Here is a 24,397-nt window from a genome sequence, read left to right on the forward strand (position 1 = left end):
TAAATTATGCCTCGGTGCGCATGCGCAAGCAAGGTATATGGTAGTGTGTTGTGTGTGTGTGTGTGTGTGTGTGTGTGTGTGTTGTGTGTGTGTGTGTGTGTGTGTGTGTGTTGTGTGTTGTGTGTGTGTGTGTGTGTGTGTGTGTGTGTGTGTGTGTGTGTGTTGTGTGTGTGTGTGCGTGTGCGTGTGCGTGCTGCGTGTGTGTGTGCAGACTGCTACAGCTGCTCAAGGATGAATCAAGTGCAAGTAAGAGTTTCAATAGGCTTCTAGTCATGTTTTCTTGGATTTTAATTCGTAGATTTGCAAAATAATGCCTCGTTCTCGAGTTATGCCTAGTTTTGCTTACTTGGAATGCCATTGCAGCCTTTTCAGAGGAGCACGTGGCCAAACTTGTTTACCGAGTGTTGCTACTCTACTTAGTAGTTAGCTCTGCACTAGAATGCTAGCTATTGGTAGCTGTAAGAGTGATAAGAGAGCTGCAAGGCTCAGCTGCTGATGGCAGCCAGACTTGAACTTTTGGCATCGATCGTTTTTAACAACAATCATGGTCGATCATTACCGAGTTTACATGCAGCAAGCAATGTTCATCATGACTGTGTATATAAAAGCTATATTAGTAGCTTTATGTTATGTAGCTTTGGCATCTCCACCGAGGCATCATGTAGCACCAACAACTGGTGCTTTTATGTTATTATGAATTCTCACTGTATCAAAGTGCGGTAAATAAAATAATGTTTCCATATTTTTATTCTCCTCGAAGCCATCGTTCTAATCTAACCATAGTAGCTAAGTAGAATAAAATTCATTATAAAATTTTATTAATGTGTTTTCAGGGATACAGGAGGATAAGATCTATGATGAAGCGATGAAAAACAGTGACCAAATTAAACTTTTCTATCTCAAAATGCTTGCTCTTGGACCAGGACAAATAGGAAAGTCAACATTTATCCGTAGACTGCTTGGAATCATGAAATGGGATATCAATGACGATCTTAAAAATGGACCGCCTGGTAGCACTGACCTTTCTGAATGTAGAACAGTATTCTTAGACTACAATCAAGAATCCGTAGCTCTGTCAACTGAGCAATCAGCGAGCGCTCATTCAAGTGAAGAAAGTTGGCATCTACTTGATAAAGCAGACATAGGGAAAGAATTGAGAGCACTCGTGTCTCTTATAAATGTTCAGACCAAGTCCAGAAAAGTGAGTGCAATGGCTTCTTCAGAAGAGATGTCTCCAAAATATATTCAACCAATTCGTCTTAGTCAACCATCTGATGCTGAAGAATCTGATCAGCTAATAACTGTGTCTACAAATGAAAACATACAAAATGATTTACCATCTTTCGAGCAGTCCCCCCACACTGGCTTCTCTTCAAAAATTCAGGGAATATCTGTAAGCAGAAGCGAGATCGATGAAGCTTATGAAGAGTTTGAGAACCTACGTTACAAACATTATTCATTAAGTGATTCCCCTGATGATGATCTAAAGTCACCCCATGCTATAATCAACATCGCTGATGTTGGTGGTCAGCCGGCTTTTTTAGAAATTCTACCATCCTTGACAATTGGACCGGCAATGTATCTTGTCTTCATGAAACTTCTATGGGAATTGGATACTCCACAGGAGACAAGATACAAAGGCAAAAATAAAACAGAATCGTCAATATGTAAAAACTACACGTATACACCTGAAGAAGTTATTTTCACTGCTCTCTCAAGTATTGCATGTTTTGGTCACTCTGATGAGGAGGTAGAGAAGTATGTAACCGATAATAAGAAAATCAACTCACTTGTATTGATTATGGGCACCTATGCGGACGACCTCAAATCTGGTGATGAACAATCTAATACAAAGAAAGTTAATAAAACTAATAAACAACTCGATGCTAAGCTGAGTACTACCCCTTTCTATAATGATGGCCGAATTGAGTATTATACAGCACAAGAGAGTGATCCAGAAGTTCTGTTTCCAATTAATAATAAATCTGGGGGCAAACTCGAAGTTGATGAATATAGAAAAGTCATTACAACCCTTATTAAAAGCAGATTCCGAGAGTATAAAATCCCAGCACAGTGGTTGATGTTTAGCATTTGCTTGAAAATTCTTGCTCAGAAAAAAAAAAAGAGTGTCATAGAATTTATAGATTGTGTTAAAGTGGGTGATCGTTTTGGTATGAACGAAGCGACAGTGAGAGTTGCTCTTAGGTTCCTACACAAGTACATTGGATTAGTGATGTACTTCCAGAAAGACGAAACACTTATGAAGGATATTGTCATCTGCAATCCTCGAGATGTTTTCACTTCCATTAGTGAGCTTATTTTCAACATCTATGATCCACCAGAAAGAAATGTACAATCGTCTGTGATCCTCCGCTTCAAGCAAAAGGGTTTCTTTTCTCCCGAAGATCACATCATTGCTACTAGAAAGAATAATTTACCTATAGAATACTTATTGCCTTTGTTGGAGTATCTAAACATAGCTGTTCCGATGGATGTAGATTCAATCAAGGGGTACTTTCTTCCAGCAGTTCTTCAAACAGCCACCAGTGAGCTATTGAACAAGCCTCTCGATGGAGCAGATCCTGATCGAGATCCAGAGCCCCTTTGTATCCAATTTAAAACTGGCTTTGTGCCATTGGGATTTGTTTCTGCCCTAGTTGCTAACTTATTGAAATTGAATGGTGACAAACATGTGCTTAAATTATTTAAGAAAGAGAAAGTGTACAAAAACAAAATCACATTTCTATTTAAAGCACGTTACATAATAGTGTTGATATCCCGAGCCAAGTACTGTGAGTTCCGAGTATCACGAGCAGCTACGGATGGAGAGTTCAGCAGTACCAAATGTTGTACATTGATTATAGACATGCTACAGAAATCAATCAAGAACGTTATAGATAGAATGAGACAAAGTTCTCTATTCCAGCTGTCGCAAGGCTATGATTTTGCTTTTAAATGCCCTCGAAGCGACTGCAAGGGTAACGAATCATCATTAGCGGTAATTAATCCAGGAGATCTTAAAAGCTTGATGTGTGAAAGCTGTGGAATTGCTGTACATGCAACCGGTAAAATGTGTACGTGGTTCACAAAGGTGAGTTTAACAGCTAGTATGTTTTATAATACTTGACTACCTACGTTGTATGCATAACAGTATACTATATAGCTACTATAATGTGCATGCCCTCATGCCATGACAGCTAGGATCTAATCATATAATTGTGCCAATTATATGATGCCCTCATGCCAATTATTTTACCCTCAGGACCTAGCCATTGATGATGATCAAAAGGTGAGAAATTGACGAACAAGGATAAAAATAATTATCCTCGATCTCCTATAATAATTATTATAGACTTTTCTCTGTTTTAAAATGTACGACAACTTTGACTGCGATATAATTATGTACAACAGAATTAAAGCTCTTCGGATACGTGCTGGTCTATTAAATGCTCATGAATAATAATTATGTATAGGATCCAGGGACCACCATCGTCCATGAGTTGATGGTCAAGCATGGAGTCACTGACGAGCAGTTGGATCGAGAGATTGAACAAGACGACCTTGCTCCAGTAGCTATGCACTTTGATGATGTGGAGCTCTACCTCAACCCACTGAAGTTAACTGCCAGTGAACAAGCTGACGTGAGGCAAGAGAATTATTTAAGTAGAAGCAATCAAGGGGCAGTGATCAACTGTTTGTCAATCTGGAGGGGTCACGAACCTAGCAAAGCAACCTTTAGAGCACTGATTAGGATCTTATTGGATCTGAGGAAGGAAAAGATTGCTACCAAGATCTGTCAGTACTTGAAAGAAAAGGTATTTTCTTTGCACTGTATATAATTATAGCATCATGCATGCATGTATTATATACAGTATAATTATTTACTGCTGCGCATGCAACATTTCAAAATGCACACTTTTGCATTTTGTACAGACGAGTATACTTGTGCAATAGATGCACAGTTCTATTTGAACAACTATAGCTATAATTATGCGTAGAGAATAGCCAGTTTGTCACTTTGACCAAAAGCTTGGAGCTTGTACAGTAGTATTAAAGATCAGTGGCGGATCCAGGGGGAAATCCCAGGGTGCCACGGACCCCCCTTTCAGTCTAGCTATTATGGCTTTACAGCTACCATCTAGCTATTTATCTCAGTTTGTAGCTATTTGTAATTTGATTTAATGATTGTACCTGTTGTTTTGATGTATCAACTGTCAAAGAGTGCTCCAAAGTCAAAGGTTAGCTAGTTGACTGTTCGTAGCAGCTAGCTAGCTCTACACAAGTCTATTATGGAACTCCCCCTGGCTGAGAATGGGATTTTCCCTAGTGTTTACTGCCTGTGACCGGAAGTGGGCGTAACCCCAAAAAATTTCGCGCTACGCACTCGTTAGTTTGGAGCCCCCCTTTCATTTTTCCTGGATCCGCCACTGAAGATGTTCAACAGCAGAATGATAACTATTAACAGCAATAAGGTACTGTGATAGCAACTAGTACACAACAATAAGTGATGACTTACATACAGAAACAGAGTTTTGGAATGTTCTCCCCAGAGATTGCTTTAGTAGCTATTGCAACAAAAGAAATAATTACTGATAAACCTTAACACAAAATTAAAACAGGTACTAACAGAAAACATACATAAATCAACGCTATATATACGTATAACTTGTAACAGTTTGTATAGAATGTGCAAGAAAATTACTGCTCTATACTCCTTACAGGACTACGAAACATTCGGAGAGGAGTACCTGGTGCAAGGTATGGGAATACGCTATCATAGTCATGTAAATTATACCTTGGAGGGCTTTATATTAAGTCACTCATGCAGTCGGGGTGTACATTATACATGGACCACCACTGAGCCTATTATTATATATACACAGGATTTAGTTCAATAATACCGTGTGAACAGAACTCTCTTGATGATGTTTACAGTCTATTAGACTAAGTGTTAAAAGATCCAACTTTTTCCTCTCAGTATCTCAGACTGCCAGGAAGAGTGACTTAACCACACAGAGAGGTTTGTATATAGTGCATTCTATTTGTAATTATACTATACGTACATATAGCTATATAGCTACCTTAAACTACAGACAGTCCTAATTATGTATAATTATAGGTGTAATGTATTGTGCAACCAAAGATATCACGTTGTATGTTCTCATGCAGCTTCTAAAGAATTCTCTACTGGAGGGAATAAAGTGTCAACACGCTATGATTCTGAATCCATTGTGAAGACCTCATCATCAGGTTTGATTGTTTCCTAACTATAACACTGTTATTCACTGAACTCTTAGATGAGGGGTCCTTGTCATCAGAAAGGCTCCAATACTCAGCAGATCCAGTCCAGAGAGTAGGAGCTACAATATTATCAACAACTGATAGAACCAAAGACCGTACTGAAAAAGGTAAAGTCACTGCAGATAACTAGTTGTGTATAATGTATATTGTCATTCATGCATGTATAAATGGTGTTTTCGTTTGTTGGATAAAAGTACAATGTCATAATTATTGTTCTCAGTGTCAGGCTGTACTAAAGGGAATGAACAGGCAATGAGTACAGATAGAAAGCGTAAACACACCGAATCCATTGTGACGCCATTATCAGGTTTGTTTGTTAAAAAGCTATAACATTGCAGTTAATTGAACACTGTCTATTTTATAGATGATGAGTCAACGAAAAAGCGAAAGTGTACAGCTTCAGCTAGTGATCGAATATTCGAAGTACATACTACAACTCAAAGAGGTAATTTAAATCTGCTGCTGAATCAGTATGTATATACGTTTATGATGCTATAGTCTAAATTGCATGTTTACGTCACTGAATAACTGCTCATCGCCTCTATATAATTATAATTATATAGCTAATCGAATCACTCTCCAAGATCTAATAGAGCGATACCGTCTGACTGACAAACAAGTCAACAGTGAAATCAAGAAAGCTGATACTCCCGTTGTAGCCCACTGTTTTGATAATGTGGAACTTTATTCGAGTGCAATGGAACTAACTACTGCTGAAGAAGCTAATGCGCGTCGTGTAGATGGCAATCAAACAGCCATTATGAAGTGCTTGCAAATCTGGAAACAGCGTAATCCTTCTCAAGCAACTTACAGAGCTATACTGGATATTGCACGGCGATTGGGGAATAGAGACACAGCTGATCAAATCTGTCAACAATTTACCCGACGTAAGTACATGTACATGCATACGTTATTCCGTGTCAGGTGACAATCCCTCCCCTGAGTAGCTACTCAAAATTAATTTAACACGTGCTTGAAATTACAAAAACTGAATGTTGTCAGGAGCACATGCACGTACATAAGCTAGTACATGAGTATGGAGCGTCTTATATTATAATTATGCAGTATATTTATTGCGGAAACAATAATCGTCCTAACTGTAATAATTTCCTTGTTTGTAATGTGCTAAGGCATTTGATCCGAATAAGTATAATTATACTAGCAGCACTCAGCGGTTTGACATTATTATATATAATGGCATTGCCGCAATGTTTTTATAATGATTATATATATAGCAAGACGATAATTATCATTTCCGGGTAGTAAGACACTGCATCTCCTCATGTACTCCTAATAATGTATGGTAGAAACTGGATTATTAGCAGGCTGCATACAGTATACTTGTGTATCATAATTATTCCTATATAATTATGCCTCTGTGCGCACACTCAAGCGAGGTATACGGTATATAGTATAAAGTGTGTTCGTGTGTGTGTCTGTGTAGACTGCTACAGCTGCTCAAGGATCAATGAAGTGTATAAGTTAGAGTTTCTATAGGCTTCTAGTCATGTTTTCTTGGATTTTAATTCGTGGATTTGCAAAATAATGCTTGGTTCCCGAGTTATGGCTTACTTACTTGGAATGCCTTTTCAGAAGAGTGCATGCGTAGCAAAACTTGTTCACCGAATGTTGCTACTCTACGGTAGTTAGCTCTGCACTAGAATGCTATAGCTATTGGTAGCTGCAAGAGTGAGAAGAGAGCTGCAAGGCTCTGCTGACTTGCAGCCATTAATTTTAGACTTGAACTTTTGGCATCGATCGTTTTTAACAATCATGGTTGATCATTACCCACTCTTTGAGTTTTCATGCAGCAAAATAAATGAATGCAAAACACAGTTTTTAATGTTCATCAAGATAGTAATTATGATGTGTGTATAAAAGTAATATAGCTTTATGTTATATGTAGTTTTGGCACCTCCATGCACCGAGGCATTAGCACCCACGATGCTTTCATTGTTGTGTTTTTAACAAGGGCGTATGAAAAGAGAAGAAGGCATGCAACTACAATCTGTATTATAAATGGCCGGGGGTTTATATCTAAAAATAGTAACGTGCACTTTATATTATTATACTCTAGACTAGCCTTGTTTTTACTCTATTCCCTAGTGGAACTAAATATAGCATATCCTGCTGACTCATCAATAATACGACGCATACACAGTATACATTGTGAGTTGCATGCCCTCTTCCCTTCATACGCCCTTGTTATTAGATATTGTTGTACGAATGTGTTATAAGATGAACGTGTTTTGTGTCAGTGTTGGTATCCATTGGATTGTGTCTATATTGCCAATTCCCTTGAGATTGCACCAGATGAGCCATTTTTGAACTATATACAATTATAGCTACATTGTATTCATTATACAGTCAAACTCTCCTCCTCTGACAAGCCGTACCACAATACGCTGTTGGAAGTTACATATGAGCAAGGAAAGAACAAGTGGCGTAACATTGGTGTCAGTCTGAAATTGTCTATGTTCGATTTGGAATCCATTCGGCAAAACAATCCATCGGACATCGGAGATTGTTTCTGTGCAATGCTGCTGAAGTGGTTCGAAAGCAGTCCTGACTGCTACCTTGACACTTTTCTGAAAGCTCTCAGATCAAAGCTTGTGGAACTTGAAAACCTCTGTCCAAAAGTCGAGGAAGCCATCTTCAATATTGCGAACTTAGGTAAAAATAAACAAGTTATCAGCTCAATAATTATAGAGACGGTTATTGCGTGACATCATTAATTTTGTTGGAGCTAACTTACAATGTTTGACATTTGAAGACAGTACTTAAGAAAATTAATTCAACTCTAAGGCTATTGCGATTCTAACATTTATATATAATTATATATAGACATAAAGACATTACGTCTATGTTCGAATCGCAATAGCCTTATATACTTGAGTATAACGAGCCTCTCTATAACCTACCAGGTGTATCATTGTATACCTCAGGGTCATTGTTTGTGTGAGGCAATTAATGTTGCTAAACCACAGGGATGAAGTTAGATGTATAACGACCACTTTTAGTGTAATACCCAGCTGGCTATGCAGTTTTAAGGGTTCTGTTGTCATTGGCATCATTGTGCATTGTGGGGCAGAGATAAGATGAAGTAATTTTAACTGCTCCAATGAATGTAAACACAGCAATAATCCTGTGTAAACTGTAGGGAAATAAGACATTAAAACTATTCAGTATACGTAACACTCCTTGTAGGCACAGCTTCTGAAGTGGGAGGAGTTGGTCTACAAGAGTTGATGGACCATGTCGATACCGTCCAACTTAATAGAGAGATCCCTGATGATGAACTCCCAGTCATAGCTGCCTATTTCAACAATGTGGAGCTCTACTCTCAAGCAATGGGTCTGAGTCCGGCTGAACAAGTTGATGTTAGAACTGCCCTCCATCAATACGATACTCAGACAGCCATAACCAAGTGCTTGTTGTTTTGGCAGCAACGCGACCCATACAAGGCAACGTACGGAGCACTGTTGGAGCTGCTACTGAGATTACATAGAACACAAGTAGCTACTCAAGTCTGTCAGTACCTGGCTCAGAATGTGAGTACACCATTTATGTCAGTCTAGAGTTACAGACTCCGTCAGCATTTTAGAAGTATACTTGAAACTAAAATCTACTTGCGTTGAGTTCGGCCCCGGGAGTTATAATTATAGTCAATAATGGCTTCATTTATGCTTTATGTGGTGGACAAGTATGCCTGGGACTTCTGCATGGAAAACGCTAACTTTTGTTGGAGCTTTTCAGCCCTACAGCATAATAGATAGAAGAGCTTTTTAACAAGGAATCCAATGGTATATGAAACTTTGAATTTCAGGGAAGTATGACAAGGTTATAACAACTTTATGAAGGTTGAACTCAACACAAATGGACTTTAGTACTGCCATGCACACGGTAGAAAAATTACTGGGGGCTTTCTCTTGCTAGGCATTCCATTACCAGCATCTGCTTATGTGTTTCCATTTTCACTTAAAATGTTCATTCTTCTATGTTATAATCTGTAATTTGCATGTGAAGGGGGAAATGGTGCTATAATGGGACAATGTCCCTAAAGTTACCTCCATACTGTGTGATTATCCATCCAGTACAAAAATGTGTATAGGTCTGGTGTCTGTAGGATCTAAGTTAGTTGAGCGGGACAAGGACTCTGATTAAAAAAAAGGTTGTCACTTCTACTATTAGAATTTCACCTAAAAAAAGGTCAACATTAATTCTAACAGTCAGCATGCGCTGGAGAGTTATTAGCCTTTTAGTCACTAAAGAGCTAGAACGCTATATAGCAGCTTGGTAGCTGGTAGCTGCAAGAATGAGAAGAGAGGTCAACCGTATAATTATACTGATGCAGCAGCCATTAATTTTAGACTTGTACTTTTCGCATCCTTTTACAATCGTTTCTCGCCCTATGATTACCCTGATGCAAAAATGCTCGTCATGATAATTATCGTGAGCAATAGCTAATAGCTGTTATATGTATACATCCACCAAGGCATCAGCACCCATGGTGCTTTCATTATATAAGCCTTGTATAATTCAACTTTATGTTTGCCTTCTTCCACTAAAATTTCTAGTAACACCCTTATTGTACAGAAGATGGAGGGTGTGGTCACTGGCTCGGACTCATGAACTGATTATATACACAAGCAAGCAAGTATCCGACTGTACAGGACACACGTTATGTATGTAGATCTATTTTTAGTATTGGATATTTCCATGTAGTCTTTGTACAAAATGCAATAATTATAATTATATAATAGTGTAAATATATAATTGTACTAGCTAGTCCACTGCCATTAAATTAATTTTCTACTGTTTGCATGTCTATTAATATATAATTATGCTTATACCCATGCAAACACTGGTTTGTACCAGTCATGGTTATTATATACTTTTTGTGTCGGCTTCTATACTTTGTACTCTAGTATGGTGATCTGCTTCTTGTATTGCCCTTTGTGAACGCCTAAAATCAGTAGATCTATTTTAAATTTGGTTTCTCTACCACGTTAAGTTTTTGTTGATAGCTTCTCCTGATAAACTGACAGCTAGGTCTTGGCGGATTATGCTCAATTAGTTGCCTATATGTTTCTTTTCTTTTATTCTCTAGCACTATCTGATTGGGTTCAGACTGTCGGGAGACTGTGCCAACGTTGTTCTTTATTCCCGTATTTTCTTTTTCATCATCCATCATAATAATTATTATGCTGATAATAATTATAACTTTTTATTGATTTTCAAGCTGATTTTTAGGAGTCTGTAATAAAGTGTAAAATCAGGATTTCAGGAGCGACATACAAGTAGAACCAAGTTTATATATATAGTTGCATCGTTAATATTTTCTTTTCGCTAATTGTATTACGTAACAGCCAGCTGTAGGTATAGTCTTCACATGCATGTAAAGATTTAAGCTGTTACGAAAATAATTAAATTCCTGATAGTTTTTTGCTTTGAAACTTACAAAACTTCTTGTTTATGCCTATTTTCTCGTCAAAGTCAGAAAATATGCCATGCAGCATTGTTCTTAATGATCAGGAGTACATACTTTTCCTACTAGCATCATCCACTAAGCCCTACATTGACAATAATTTTTCAACTTATTGTCCAAGTAAATAATAAATGTTTGTCAATGATTGTTGAATTTATTGTCGTTTTTTATTGTCATTAAAATTATTGCCAATGATTATCATCAAGTGTTACCGTTCAATGTCCCTGCTCTATTCTAGAATCTAGGTCACATTCACACCCACACATGCGCATCCGTTCAATGTCCCTTGCTCTATTCTAGAATCTAGGTCACATTCACACCCACACATGCGCATAAACTAGACAAGAGCTCTCTTTCATCGTTCCTGAGCTGATTGACAGGGCTATAGTCTCGCGATATATACCAGCCAGCGGGTATCACTGGGCTGGTATATAGGGTTCTCTCCCTCCCATGCTACTAATGAGAACCGGCTGGTATTACAAGACTATGACAGGGCACTATTAAACAAAGCCAGTTACTCATTCCTGAACTTCCTGCTCAACTGCCGTGTCAATCACCCCAGGAACAATGAAAGAGATGCCGCAGCTCTTATCTAATTTATGCGCATGCGCTGGTGTGAATGTGACCTAGATTCTAGAATGGAGTAGGGACATTGAACTGTAACACTTGATGATAATTATTGGCCAATAATTCGAATACTTATTGATTAAAATGATGGTACTCAATGGCAATAATTTGAACTGTTATTGACAATAAAAGACGAAAATTATTGACAAATAAATTCAACAATCATTGACAAACATTACTTAATTATTGACAATAAGTTGAAAAATTATTGACAAACGTGACGATATAGTTATTGACAATAGGCAACCCAATTATTGACAATTAGGCCCTAATAAATTATGCTTTTTTTTTCACCCATTCTCACAGTGCAAAAAATGCGACATATTAATTATAGACAAAATTAAAACGTAGACATAAACACAGCACATGCATGTACACATGCAACTGACACACGACATAATTAATAATTAGCACGGTAGTGCTAATAGTAGGGTTGGGTCGAAACAGCAAAAAGGCCCCCTCTGGATCTCACCCAAGAAGCAAGACAAAGTTATTTTGAGTTTATATATCTGTTGCCCATATCATTTGTGACATTTGTGTGAAATATAAACTGAATTTAACATTGTATGAAAAAGTTATAAGAACAGCAAAACTAAAAAAAACAACCACTTTTGTTCATCTTCTCCGATCCTGATCAGGGTCTTCAGTGAGATAATCTAGAGAACTGCATGGAGGTCCACAGGACCACCGTACTGTTCTCAATCGCAGTAATAACTAATCTTTTTACCTCGAAGTTAAATTTGCTAGGGGGTAGAAGTAGCCTCGATTCCAGGCCGCTCTCAGTTGAGAGGGGCTGGGATCGAGGCTAGGGTGCCACTCTTTAACAGCAGAACTCAAGTCGCCGAACTCTGTCAGACATCAAATTGCGTCAGGTAAAAGGGCGTGTAACGCACAAACAAAACAAGACTGATTCAAACTAATTACACACTAACAGATGGCCATGGACCTATTGTCCAGCGAACATTTGGATAGGCCAAGTCGCTTCCAGTCCTATAGCAGTGATAACTTGAAAAAACTACCGAATTTGGTGGGGCACGATCTTTAACAGTTGGGTTCAGCACTACTTCGAGTTTTGGGTGGGCATGGCTCATATATCTGTAGCGTCTCATAATTTTACACCATGTGTTTCAGTGCTGTAATAGAAAGAAACGTTACTTTGAAAAAGCCTTATTCAAATGCGTCATTATGTAGAAACACATGTAAGTTGATGGTCAAATAGGTGATCGAGCGTCTCAAATAAAGAAAGAGGTGTAATGAGAAGTAGTGCTGGACCCAACTGTTAAAGACCGTGCCCCACCCCCAACTAGTTGGAGCATGCAAGACTATACCAACCCACAATCTTGTTTTCGAACTTTTTGTTACTTTAGTGCACATGCTCTTCCAACCCTACTCTTCCCCATTTTTTCACAAAATGTTTTTTGCACTTGTATAATCATGATTCTCATGTTGACTTAAACTGATCCTCAACTTCAGCATTTTTTGCCATGTAGCTAATGATCTTTTATTACCAAAAATGGACATTTGTGCCCAATTATTCTTGAGACACCTATTATGCTAAAATTATTCCGGGGGTCAAAGGTGGCGTTGATCGGATGGTACGGGAACCTCTTCTTTACCTGATAATTTATCAGGGCCTATTGACAATCCACGCATCCTTGTCAATATTTTTTACCATTGACAATATTTTTCACTATTGAATAATGAAACAAATGGAGCGCCATAATTATCAAGTCATCAGCCCTCCTATAACACTTTAACTAAAGCAAAATTCCCGAGAGGCATTTAAGCACCGGCCGCTGCATGTGCATGCTTGCAAAATTCATTCACACTGCAGGAAAACGATTATAATAATGGTTTTAGTATTTAATAAATAGTCTGTTAAAATCACATAATTATATACTCAATTAATATTCCCTCCCTGTTCTCATGTCTTTTGCACAATCTCCACTGTTAATACCTGCACAATAATTATATAGAGAGGCGGGGGTGAAGCCATGCATGGAAGAGATGAGTGATCAACTACGAACCTGTCCATCCATGACTGTCTCACTCAGACTGAGCTCTATTGTGTTGTGGCTGGTGCTGTACACTGCAGCTCCACTCGGAGACACACTGCATGCACCAAATATCAGCAGTATTATATATATGCATGCAGGCGGCTACACATGTTTGATTCAAGTCACCTGACAGTGAAGCCATTGGGATAGTGAATATCCTCGTTAAGGTAGATGAGTGAGGGGGCGTGAGCTAGCTTAGTACGAGCAATGAAGGAGAGGAGGAAGTTACCAGTCTCTGGAGAGAAGGTCTGACTCACAAAGTCTCCACTCACAGCCTGCATGCATGCATGCATGAGATCGAATGAAAGGGAAATTTTTGAATTTGAATTTTATCCAGCAGGAAAGGATTGTACTTAGCTATACGAACTCCTCGTGGACACAAACAAACTACTGTATAGCGGGTAATTTTCGTAAATAAAATATTCGTGGTTTTCGTGGTTGGAGGTTTGACCACAAATGAAGCGACTTGCCTATTATACCTTTACCTGCAGTGCAAGCAGCCACCACGAACATATTACCCACGAAGTCTCTTAATATTGCTGAACCACGAATTTTGTCCCCCGAAAATTACCCGCTATACAGTATGTAAATGCAAAAATTGAGATTGTGGTTTAATTCTGGTGGTTTGAGGGAATGCTGAGATTATTCCTGCGTTAATGATAATTATACATAATTATGAGCACACCTTGGCATACGTCCGTGTGAGTAACTCCAACTTGTGTGTCTGCAGACTACCATTCATGAACCACAGTCCCTCACTGGCTGATGAGCTCTGCGTTGTGAAATCTCCATAGCTATAATTAAATTATATAAATTATAAATTATTATGTTCAACAATAATTAATTCATTATGACACGCTCACCCTTTGTATTGCCAATACGTCCATGACTGGAGGTGTTGGTCAGCTAGTCTCTATAAGTTATATATATATAATGTAAAGGTAGTCTGCTTTTGGTACGAAGCTCACTAGAATATCCAATGCATCCTCGTAAGGTTTGGAGCCCGGATAAGTGGCGTCATCGTAAGCACCCCTGCATTTAGTAAGAGCAAGATCTAGAGTTAAACTTGGGGAATAGTATTCTTAAGGTCAATGGTCTGTCAGTGTGCATAACTTATATACTGTGCTGGTGTTCTATAGCTAAAAGTATGAAGACGGATATATACAGTGGGATCTATTATTATCTACTCTTGGTTAACAAAGAAGTAATTATCCCTCCATGCACCTATAGATATAGAATACAGTATACTAGTTCAGTGAGTATTGTATTCGATGGGCTCACCATTCCGTAAGGAAACCAGCCACTCCCAGTTTCTTGGCATCATCCATTCTTATCCCGACCACTTCTTTGTTTGAGGCATCACAGAATCGAGTGTTGCTAGGCTGTAAAAAACCGCAATGAGCAAATTCGACTGATGTAACTTATATAGGCAAGGAAAAGCAAAATGGAAAATCCAAGTTGCTGTTTTAACAAAAGTTATTTTTATATATACACGTATATACCATCTGAAAATAATAGTAGAATCATTGACGCTATAGCACTGACCTGCCCATGGCTGTCGAGGAACACACAGTAGAGATGGTAGGAGAGAGCTTGTCTGCATGCATGTATGTGCATGGATACAGAGAGAGAGTGACGTCAGTGAGACACCATATTTATATACCTGTCATTGAATGCCGGTCCACCAGGCCCCTCGCTCAGGCCGGTATTGGCAAAGCCTCCCACAGGAACCTGCATGCACATAGTGTGGTCACAATACGCATGCAATGTTTGTTAGAATAAATTAATGTTTACACTGGTTATGATGATAGTTGGCTCAAACATGATGATGTGTTTCTGATCATACTTTCTGATGCTCTCATGGAGCTTCTTGTACATGGGCTGCAGGTTCTTAGCATCAGCCACGTCTGCATGTGAGTATATATAAACACAGGTGGGCATATATTCTAGTGAAAACTCGACATTTGCGATTAAACCCCCAGTCCCCTAATAAGCCTGAACTTCTTGCAGAAAAGGGTGGGCATATTTTAGCAAGGGTACAGTATAGGCTACATACTAACAAGAATCCTCAGGAGAGTCACTATAGCTCACGTGGTTCAAGCTGGTCTGGATGTCGGTATACATCTCCTGCCCAAGGTTCGTTCAACAGCTCATAGGCGAGCACGTACTCGTTTCCCTCAAACCTCTCAGCCACTCTCTCCCAGAACATCCCAAAATGATCTTGTATTTGTTGCTCATTGTCATACAGACTTTGCCTGTATTGTGCGTGCTGTTTGATTTCCATTTACAGTCATGTGCATGGACACTCACATTGTCTTTCCCACTGCATCAGTGAAGTAGTATGTAAAGAAGTTGTGTTTAGAGCACTCCTCTGCGTCGGGATACCTGCGGAAAGGTATCTGGCAATTAATGCACAATTTGATGCCCATGCAATACATACCCTGTCTTGGGATCCACCTTGAATGGACTGAGTGTCGGTATAGGGGTTGGGAATTGAAGTGGTTTTATGGTCCGATTCTCATACAAGGCAGCATAATCTGGGGCCCCTTCCCCTATATATGCACACGCAGCTAGAACATAGCTACACATTATAACAGCTGAACACACCACAGAACTTGGGCGACCAGACATCTTGGTGGCAGTCAAGGATGGTGTATATTCCAGCTTTTCCAAGGACATCCACAAAGTCAGCTAGAACCTACAACAGCTGTTCTAGTTTGCGGTTTTCTTTACTGTAAATTTACCGTACTATAATTATTTTTTTATCGAAATAAAAAATAATGATGCAAGTTTTATTGTAGTCAATCTGGATTTGCATATAGGTATAGGTGGAGAGAATAATTATTATACTGGTTGCATTTAGACAAAAGGTACAGTCTTATCAATGTACTCCGGCTCCCGGTATAATATGGATATGCCTACACTGGTCGGTGCATGGTTATCTAGCCCAGACAAAAAACCATTTCTTGTAGGCCTAGTTTACTTTATGAGAGGTAAATATGTATGTTGATTCCGTTAAGATATTAAAAAAATAGCTATACTGAACATCAAAACTTCTTACACATCACTGATTACCGTATAATGGCCATATTTCGAGGGTACAATATAATTATTATCGTATACATGCCTGCAGCAAAAAAGCTGCTATTTCCCACGAAATAAAGATCTTTCCATGAAAGTTTATACCCTTGAAATATGCCCGCTATACGGTATATCAAAATGCATGCTCTTACATCGAGATAGGTACTGTTGTAGCTTCCCTTGCTTGGCTCGAGCCCTGGCCAGGCCACATAGAGTCTCACAACACTAAACCCATTCTCCTTGAGGAAGGTCACATCCTCACTGCTCAGAGATAGCTGGGGGTCAAAGGTGGCGTTGATTGGATGGTACGGGAACCTCTTGTATACCTGATTAAAGCAAGTTTATATCAATTATCAATCTCTCAAGTTGTGCATGTCTTTAAACTCACTATGTTCACTCCATGGAATATTCTTGCACGACCTGTACATAATAATTGGACATCATAGCAGCTATAGGGTGTGGTGCTAGCTAAGTATAGCTGAGCTCAGGTGTATGGCTTCTCACCATATGTATCCATGAACTGTCTGCTTGTCTTGTTGATGGAGAAGCAGCAATCATCTTGAGCAGCAGCACGGTTCAGCAACAACAATGCAAGGGCACACAACGCCAACTTCATCATCTTAGCTTAATAAAAGGTGATCTCACTGACTTAACAATATTCATGCCGTATACATTCCACACAATAACCAATTGTTGCATGTTAATCAGAAGCACCATGTAACTTGACCTTTTGATTGGTGCATGCTCGCCAACATTCCGGCAAAATAATTATTAATCATTGGTGCAACAATCTAGGACGTTTTACCATAGATTGAAGAGTTAGACTCTTCAATCTATGGTTCTACACAGAGAGATAGATAGTGAAGAGCTGTTAATACAAGTAACAAGATGCAAGAGTGTCTCCTAGTAGTGCTGCTGCTGCTGTGCAGTGTGTCAGGCTATCCCAGTGGCCCTCCAGCTGCAGACCACTCCAGTGTAGTGTGCCAGGAGCTCAGCCCCAGCCTACAAGCTCATGGACCCCCACACAGTGGACATGGTGGATACCTGCTCCGGTTGCAACCTCCACTCACTAAAGTTGGACAAGCCCTTCACTATGAGCCTGGAATGGAGTACAATGGTGACGTCACTTTTGCATGCATAGATTACAGTCAGTAGAACATTGCAACATATTCTTGACAGAGGTATATATACAGCAAACTAACTAGTCTGTTCACTAACAATGGTCAATAGTCATTTTTATGTGCCTGGAGTCGAGTATGGTTGAGCATGAGGGTGGGTATTGTGAGACATACTGATAATCATACTGTTGATCCCCTTAAGGCTTATTTATTATAGGGGGGCTATTGCAGCATCATTGAGCTAGCAAACTATAGTCTGATCGTCAATAGTTTAATATGAGGGCAAGAATTGTACTTTGATTTGCTCAGGGGTACAGCTCGAGGGCATGAGCAATAACAGCAGCGGAGGTTACAATGACATCAAAGCTATTTGCTGTATATACAAGAGATCCTGCATGCATGCAGCTTCTATATATACGCCGTGTTTCTGCATGCTAAATCTACTATATAGAAGCTCTGTACAAGCCAAGGAAACAGTTTATACCTTGATGACGTTTGTGTTGCTTGTGAGATATTGCTTTTTTAGCGTACATACAGTAGATTAGTTGTTGATTAGCGTAGTACAGTAGATATTTGCACTATCATGCAGTTAATTGGGAAAGTTTGTTCCTTGTATTGTGGCTGTTGTTGAATAATCTAGTCATCACGGTTCATATTAGCTTTCAGTGTACTTAGTTACTATAGCTTTGGGTTTCGTGGTTAGGGGGCAATAGGTTGGGTTCCAGGTATCGCCACCACATCCTAATTGAGTGATACCATCTGTACTCTGTGAATGTCATGCATCCGTATTCCCGAAGCCTTTGATGTGGCACCTATACCAAGAACATGTGAAACAGGATATGCATGTATAAAGTATAGTGTATAGCTGACCAGACAGCCCTGGCCTACATTGTATAGTTTACAACCGTATCCTACACATAAAACCATCCATCCAGCTGTGAGTCAATTTAAATCCTTTGAAGAGCCTGGAATGTTAATTGCTGGCTTCCACAGTAATTACTCCTCCGGCCCACATGGTATATTCATGCATGTTATTGCCACATGGGTGCATACGTGGATTAAAACTATATTGACTGTATACGGAAAGCATGGTGGTGAATACATGTAATAATAGATCTAGACAAAAACATCAGTCATTTCTAAGTGTTCTTATGACTGTATGATATGCTCAAGAAGTGTATAGCCCCATTTTTGCTGATAACAAGTTATTGGGAAAAGGGGGCCCCACATGTATGGTCATGCATGTGGGTGGATTCCCTTGAGTGTACGGAAACCTATGCATAATTATTATGGTGATGAAATATAGATAGCTATGTTTGACATGTAAACAAATAAACATCAATCATTTTTCTAAATGTTCTTCTGCAGACTGTATGCATGGGGCAATTGGCTCAAGAAGTAGTTACTCCATTAATGTTGTGCTGATGACAGTTCTCTTGAGCATGATATTCATCGTTTGCCCCGTGGCAACGTTATAGTAAAACTCATGAGTGTACGGAAACTCATGTTGTGGTGAAATAGATATATGTACACAAATAGATCTAGACATAAACATTAATCATTTCTAAGTGTTCTCATCTAGATCTTCTGCATACTGTATTAGAAGCACAATCAGCAACTTGACAATTCAAGGTAGCTATATATAGCTAGATTCTCAGAGCACTATTCTTTTTGCAATGGAGATCAAGTTTTACAAACCCAAATTAATGCATGGTCTATCTTACTATCTATAAATGAGCTTGAACAGTTTTCGTAATTGGTTATCTCACAATAATTATAATATGCTCAGTCTCTATAATAATTGTGCTGTTGAGTATGAGTATGAGGTGTGGTATATAATGTGTACCATGCATGCATATATTTATAGACTGTCTCCTTTCCCCATGCATGTACAGTGGAGCTGGTTGGTACGACTCACTCCTTTAAAGGATTTATGATACAAGCTCGAGACCCTGCGACGCCTCCTCCTTCTGTTCCTCATCTGATTGGTCAGTTCACAGCCGTCAATGATGGAGCAAAGACCCTCAACTGCGACCAGGGGGGCGTGTCTGCTGGGGTGAGCTACTGCATGCATGAGCTTACATATACAATTATTATATAGTGAGGTACAGTTAGTGGTGTGCGTGGTATACATGGCACGGGCGTAGCAAGCATGCAAGTTTAAAGTGGTCAGGTAAAGGTTTGTCTACTATTGCATACAGTGGTGAATTTTACCTATAAAAAAGTCATCGCTTTATATACCTACAATCAACATGCGGCATTACAATATATGGACGACCATTACCAGGAACTGATCATGCAATTTTAAGAATGACAATCATCACCTATACCCAGCTACAAAAAGTGGTCAGGCCAAAACCTGACCAGCCTGACCGCTTGCATGCTACGGCCTGACACGGGTGTGCACAATTTTAACCACAATCTGTTCACACTAGCTTTCATCGCACACTATAATTCAAATCCATCCTCCTTGTATATAATTATGTATAATCTCCCCCTCTGTCTATAGTGTTTGAATATTGTTTATATATAAATCTCTGTCTCTATATTGGCATGGCACGACATGTGATGGTCATAATATTGTACTCCTTATACACACAGGCCACTGTGGCTCATAGCAATGCCCTCCCCCGCTCCGTAGTGCAGCTCACGTGGACAGCACCACTGAGCAACGGCACTGTGGACTTCTTGTGAGTGTGAGAATTAATTTTGCTTGTATAGCCAGGGGGAGGTGTATTTATACACTACTTGTAGTGCAGCGTACTGCATGTATATGCATGCAGTTAAAATGACATGTTTGGAAAACTATTTCTTCTTGTACAATTACGATCTCTCTAATTAAGTCCATACTATTTCCTGCTTATACTTTCATATATACCACCTCTCCCTGATCATGCAGCTACACAGTGGTGAGAGAGAAGGCTGTCCACTTTGATCAGCTCAGTGCTGCTCAATTGGTGAGTTATATGAATAATTAACTTGGAGTCCACATGCATGCACTCACTAATTATATACTACCTCCAGGGACCACCCCTCTTTAGCAATGCCCCTAGCAACACTCTTCCACCAAACAAAACACCAGACAAGTATCGGCTCCAGTTTCAAAATCCACAGAATTGTACCATAATTGGCGACTGCAGTGTGTACGTTGCCATAGATACTAATCGTGGGAACGACAGTTGGTTGGATATCTACATGGAGGGAGAAGCAGAAGGATGGGTGGGTGTCGGCTTTACCAAGGCTCCGCACATGGTAAGCACCATGAATTCATCACAGCTATACACTCCGGCAGAGCTCGAAATTACAGTCTGACACCTGACAAAATCCAGTCATTATGTGCACGTGGCTGATCATTGCACGTGTTAGTCAGATATTTTGTCAGAGCATGCATGTAAAGCTAGCCAGAGATCGCTATAGGGTTAGCTATTCTAGCACTAATAAGAGCCCTTGTCACAGTTCTAGTAGATCATCAGAACAGTTAGAAGTGTGGATAAATGGATCAGTGCAAGAATTACAAATTGCCTCATGGCTGTACATTGAATGTATGTTAGCTAGCTGAGAGCAAGCGAACTTTTTGAAGTTCTTAGTTTGTTCTCTCTCGCTCTGGCTGAAGGGTCTCTTTCTCTTGGCTGGTGGATCTCTCTCTACAAAGTTTCATGATAAGCTATCAGGCCTAAGAAACTTGAACGAGTTTACTGATGGCTCAAGGAATACTCGAGTGTCCAACTTCGAAGATCAGCCTCATGCACAAGAACCAATGACTGTGTGCCTATAATTATCTGATTTTGAATATAAAAATTATTGAAATTTTGCGGCCACCTTCATGTTGATAGCATGTCAGAGGAAAATTATAATTATGTTGTTGTCGAATCAAAACATTAATTGGACTGACATTTGACAGTCATGCTAATAGTTTAGCGCGAGCCCTAGCTGCTCCGGTATCTAGTGGCGGATCTAGAAAAATTGGTAGGTAGGTGCTAAGCAAGAGAGGCAAAGAGCAGAAAATCAAGGATTACGCCCCTTTTGACGGTATCCATGCATAATTATGACATTACTATTAGGTGTGGTTTGCATTGCAGAGGTTCCTTGCACTCTAGCTCTTGTCGAGTCTTGGCCTGCACTGCAGTGCAGCTAGTATCATAGCTTTTAAAAGACGCTACTGCATGTAATAGATAGATCTACTGCTACTCAGCTAGCTAGTACCAAATCTGAGAGTGACTTCCACAGCCAATGAGTGAGACACAAAGATAATTATATTTGTCCAAGGTCAGGGTGCTTGAGCATCCTCTGCTACCTGCTATATAGATCCGCCCCTGCACTGTATCATGTATATAGGACCATGCAGTATAATTATGTGAGTGCCACATATCTTTATTTCATTCACTATACACGCACATGTGTACTCTATTTCGCCGCTAGATTAATGCTGATGTAGTGGCTTGCAATCTGCTGGGATACAAGATGGTGGTGCTAGACTTGTTCAACCCGTCTTACACTAGCCTCACTGACGAGATACAGGATGTATATCTGTTTGATGGGAAGTACATGGACGGGCGGCTCTCTTGCACGTAAGGGGAAGAGGGGCTCTTACCTGTCATATAGTTATAGTTAGGTGGTTATAACGATTAGATTGTACCATAATTGTGATGATGATGTTTAAGAGTGTGTCGTTTACACACCACCCTGTGTGTTAAATTAACTAGCAAAAGCACAACATAAGCTAGGACACTAAATATACTCACTGTTACCCTCCCCCCCCCACTCCACTTACACACGCACAGAGTCATCAAGCGTATCCTACCATCAGACGAGTTTGACATTGACCTCGACCAAGACCTCTACGTTCTGTACGGCAAGCGATCAAAGAATGTTACTTCTCCTCTACACACTATTGACCCTCACGATTCTGACCCTTTGATCAGTAAAAAAAAGATAAATGTTGCCCATGACAACGGATCAGCGAGTGGAGAGAACGAGCTCTTTAAAAATGCACTCGTGAAGACTCATGGTGCACTCATGTTAGTGACATGGCCGCTACTAGTCGTGACTGGCATATTCTTCCCCGTGTTTATGAAGCCGGCACTACCTGGTGGAGGATGGTTTAAGGTAATCAGTCCGCACAGCTAGTGCTTATAGGTCCAAGTATACTATAGTATTTCTGATAACTATAATAGTATAATCTCAATCAATGACAGTTTTTCTTGCATTTCCAAGTAGCCGCTATAACCGTAATCTTGAGCAATTACATCATTGTGGGTATAATTATGAATGTACTTATAGCCTCCAATGATGATTTGTCATGATTACAGATCCACCGTGTTCTGATGCTGACGTCTGTGGTTGTGGGGGCTGTTGGTTTCGCCGTGGTGTTTATCGCTCATATCCATGAGTCCATTCCTGGTCTTATTCCACTCGGTCAGGGGAAGGTGGGTGAAGACAGAGGGTGGGCAGAAGCAACTGGCTTTAGTCTAAGAATGGCAGCTACTTTGTGTAACTTTTCCTCTCTTTTCAGGTGCTCAGAACGTCTCATTTCTCTGTGGGGGTATTAGGGATGGCCCTGCACCTGATCAATGTGAGTTAGCATATACATTGTAGAGCACAATTAATACTTCACTCCCTCCCCCCCCCAGCCGATCATCGGTATCCTGCGATGCAGCTCAGACAACCCCAGGAGGTGGATATTTGACCTCCTCCATGGGAAGGTGGTGGGCCTCTTCTCTCTACTGCTAGCACGTACGCGAGTCAGTTAGATGGTTTATGTGTGAAGAAATCCCATAATTATAGCAGAGATTGTCTATTTTCCCTCCTCTATAATAATTGTTGATGTTCGATATTTTATTATTTATAGTTGAATGTCCACTTTTTTGCCTTAACTCACTGTGTTTCACTCCCCACGCACAGTTGTCAACATAGCCATAGGTGCTTATTTGCTGGACCCCACTCGCGTATTCTGGGTGGTGGTGGCTTGGGAGGCAGTGTTCTTGGTAACTGTACTCATACTGTTGACCATGTTCTCATGCCTAGCAGCAAGGTCGCCCCCAAAAGGTGAGCACAATTCATGTGACGTATGTTTGGTAGCTATTTGATGTGAGCATAATTATTATAATTTTAATGATCAATCATATCTCTTATCACACACTCACACCCACCCACCCACACCCACACACACGCACACTCACACCTACCCACACACTCACACACACAGAATCAACTTCACGAGCTCCGTCACCATCAAACGTTCAGGTACTGTTCAAGACGGAATCTGCCTTCGGGGGATGTATTAAATTATTACGGGGCTGTCTGAAGAGAGAGCGACAAGAAAAAACTCCTCTGATTACCAACACTGTGACTGGATATAAAAAACTGCGTTGGGCTAGTTTCTACGTTCTTAACATCGTTTCTGTAGCACTGGTAGTGGCTGCTATTGTGCTGATTGCTCTAACAAAACTTACCACATAAAACTTTTTTTTATGGTGTCTGGAGATAACAATTGAACTGAGTAATTGAATTGAGTTGGATTTTTTCTTGTATCAGTAGCGCTTAGATATCAAATTCATTTTTATAATTATAATTGTTCTACGCATAAAGTACAAAAAGGACGAAGACCGAATACATTTTCCCCAACAAGGCTATACTCGTATTGTTGGTTTGACAAAACGTGTAACTGATTAAAGAAGGCTGTGAACTTCTTACTATTAATTGTTACTTCTCCCACTCATATTGCC

General features: G+C 39.7%; 2 protein-coding genes and 1 pseudogene across 7 annotated transcripts in view; 2 read left to right on the forward strand and 1 right to left on the reverse strand.

The window, feature by feature from the left end:
* Positions 1–10,250, forward strand: part of LOC135335853 (uncharacterized) — a 37,523-nt gene extending 27,273 nt beyond the window's left edge. For 2 of the 5 annotated variants that reach the window (XM_064531446.1, XM_064531451.1), the window contains 13 exons: positions 834–3,091; positions 3,263–3,289; positions 3,474–3,815; positions 4,722–4,758; positions 4,979–5,020; positions 5,170–5,250; positions 5,298–5,408; positions 5,522–5,608; positions 5,666–5,746; positions 5,865–6,188; positions 7,669–7,974; positions 8,509–8,852; positions 9,898–10,250. In XM_064531446.1, the coding sequence (XP_064387516.1) occupies positions 834–3,091; positions 3,263–3,289; positions 3,474–3,815; positions 4,722–4,758; positions 4,979–5,020; positions 5,170–5,250; positions 5,298–5,408; positions 5,522–5,608; positions 5,666–5,746; positions 5,865–6,188; positions 7,669–7,974; positions 8,509–8,852; positions 9,898–9,933 (4,076 nt within the window). In that variant the 3' untranslated portion in view covers positions 9,934–10,250. Of the gene's footprint in view, positions 1–833; positions 3,092–3,262; positions 3,290–3,473; positions 3,816–4,721; positions 4,759–4,978; positions 5,021–5,169; positions 5,251–5,297; positions 5,409–5,521; positions 5,609–5,665; positions 5,747–5,864; positions 6,189–7,668; positions 7,975–8,508; positions 8,853–9,878 lie in introns of all 5 variants that reach the window. The other 3 variants (XM_064531450.1, XM_064531449.1, XM_064531447.1) reach the window with 3 other exon arrangements.
* Positions 10,251–13,245: 2,995 nt separating this feature from the next.
* Positions 13,246–17,218, reverse strand: LOC135335982 (endoglycoceramidase-like). Its single transcript, XM_064531727.1, has 17 exons — positions 17,059–17,218; positions 16,943–16,974; positions 16,707–16,880; positions 16,081–16,171; positions 15,914–16,025; positions 15,784–15,858; positions 15,565–15,728; positions 15,268–15,380; positions 15,137–15,204; positions 15,019–15,070; positions 14,755–14,855; positions 14,442–14,505; positions 14,337–14,386; positions 14,159–14,267; positions 13,600–13,748; positions 13,444–13,528; positions 13,246–13,373 (listed from the first exon to the last, which is right to left on the reverse strand). Exons 1-17 carry the CDS (start codon positions 17,171–17,173, stop codon positions 13,341–13,343), a joined length of 1,587 nt encoding a protein of 528 aa, XP_064387797.1. The 5' UTR covers positions 17,174–17,218; the 3' UTR covers positions 13,246–13,340.
* Positions 17,219–17,374: 156 nt separating this feature from the next.
* On the forward strand, positions 17,375–24,329 carry LOC135335958 (putative ferric-chelate reductase 1; annotated as a pseudogene). Its single transcript, XR_010394648.1, has 12 exons — positions 17,375–17,671; positions 19,568–19,728; positions 20,274–20,362; positions 20,572–20,629; positions 20,697–20,924; positions 22,092–22,240; positions 22,454–22,778; positions 22,982–23,098; positions 23,185–23,244; positions 23,303–23,405; positions 23,574–23,717; positions 23,878–24,329. The product of XR_010394648.1 is annotated as a putative ferric-chelate reductase 1 (transcript).
* The last annotated feature ends 68 nt before the right edge of the window (positions 24,330–24,397 follow it).

The sequence above is a fragment of the Halichondria panicea genome, chromosome 5 (genome assembly GCF_963675165.1).
Source record: "Halichondria panicea chromosome 5, odHalPani1.1, whole genome shotgun sequence".
NCBI lineage: Eukaryota > Metazoa > Porifera > Demospongiae > Suberitida > Halichondriidae > Halichondria > Halichondria panicea.

What these genes read in the sequence shown, in the direction of transcription:
- LOC135335982 (XM_064531727.1), bottom strand. Translation starts at nt 17,173, where the DNA reads ATGATGAAGTTGGCGTTGTGTGCCCTTGCATTGTTGTTGCTGAACCGT. An exon ending in GATGCAGTGGGAAAGACAAT is followed by an intron (nt 15,729 to 15,783) that starts GTGAGTGTCCAT and finishes CGCACAATACAG; the next exon opens with GCAAAGTCTGTATGACAATG. An exon ending in AGACAGTCATGGATGGACAG is followed by an intron (nt 13,374 to 13,443) that starts GTTCGTAGTTGA and finishes ATTATTGTGCAG; the next exon opens with GTATTAACAGTGGAGATTGT.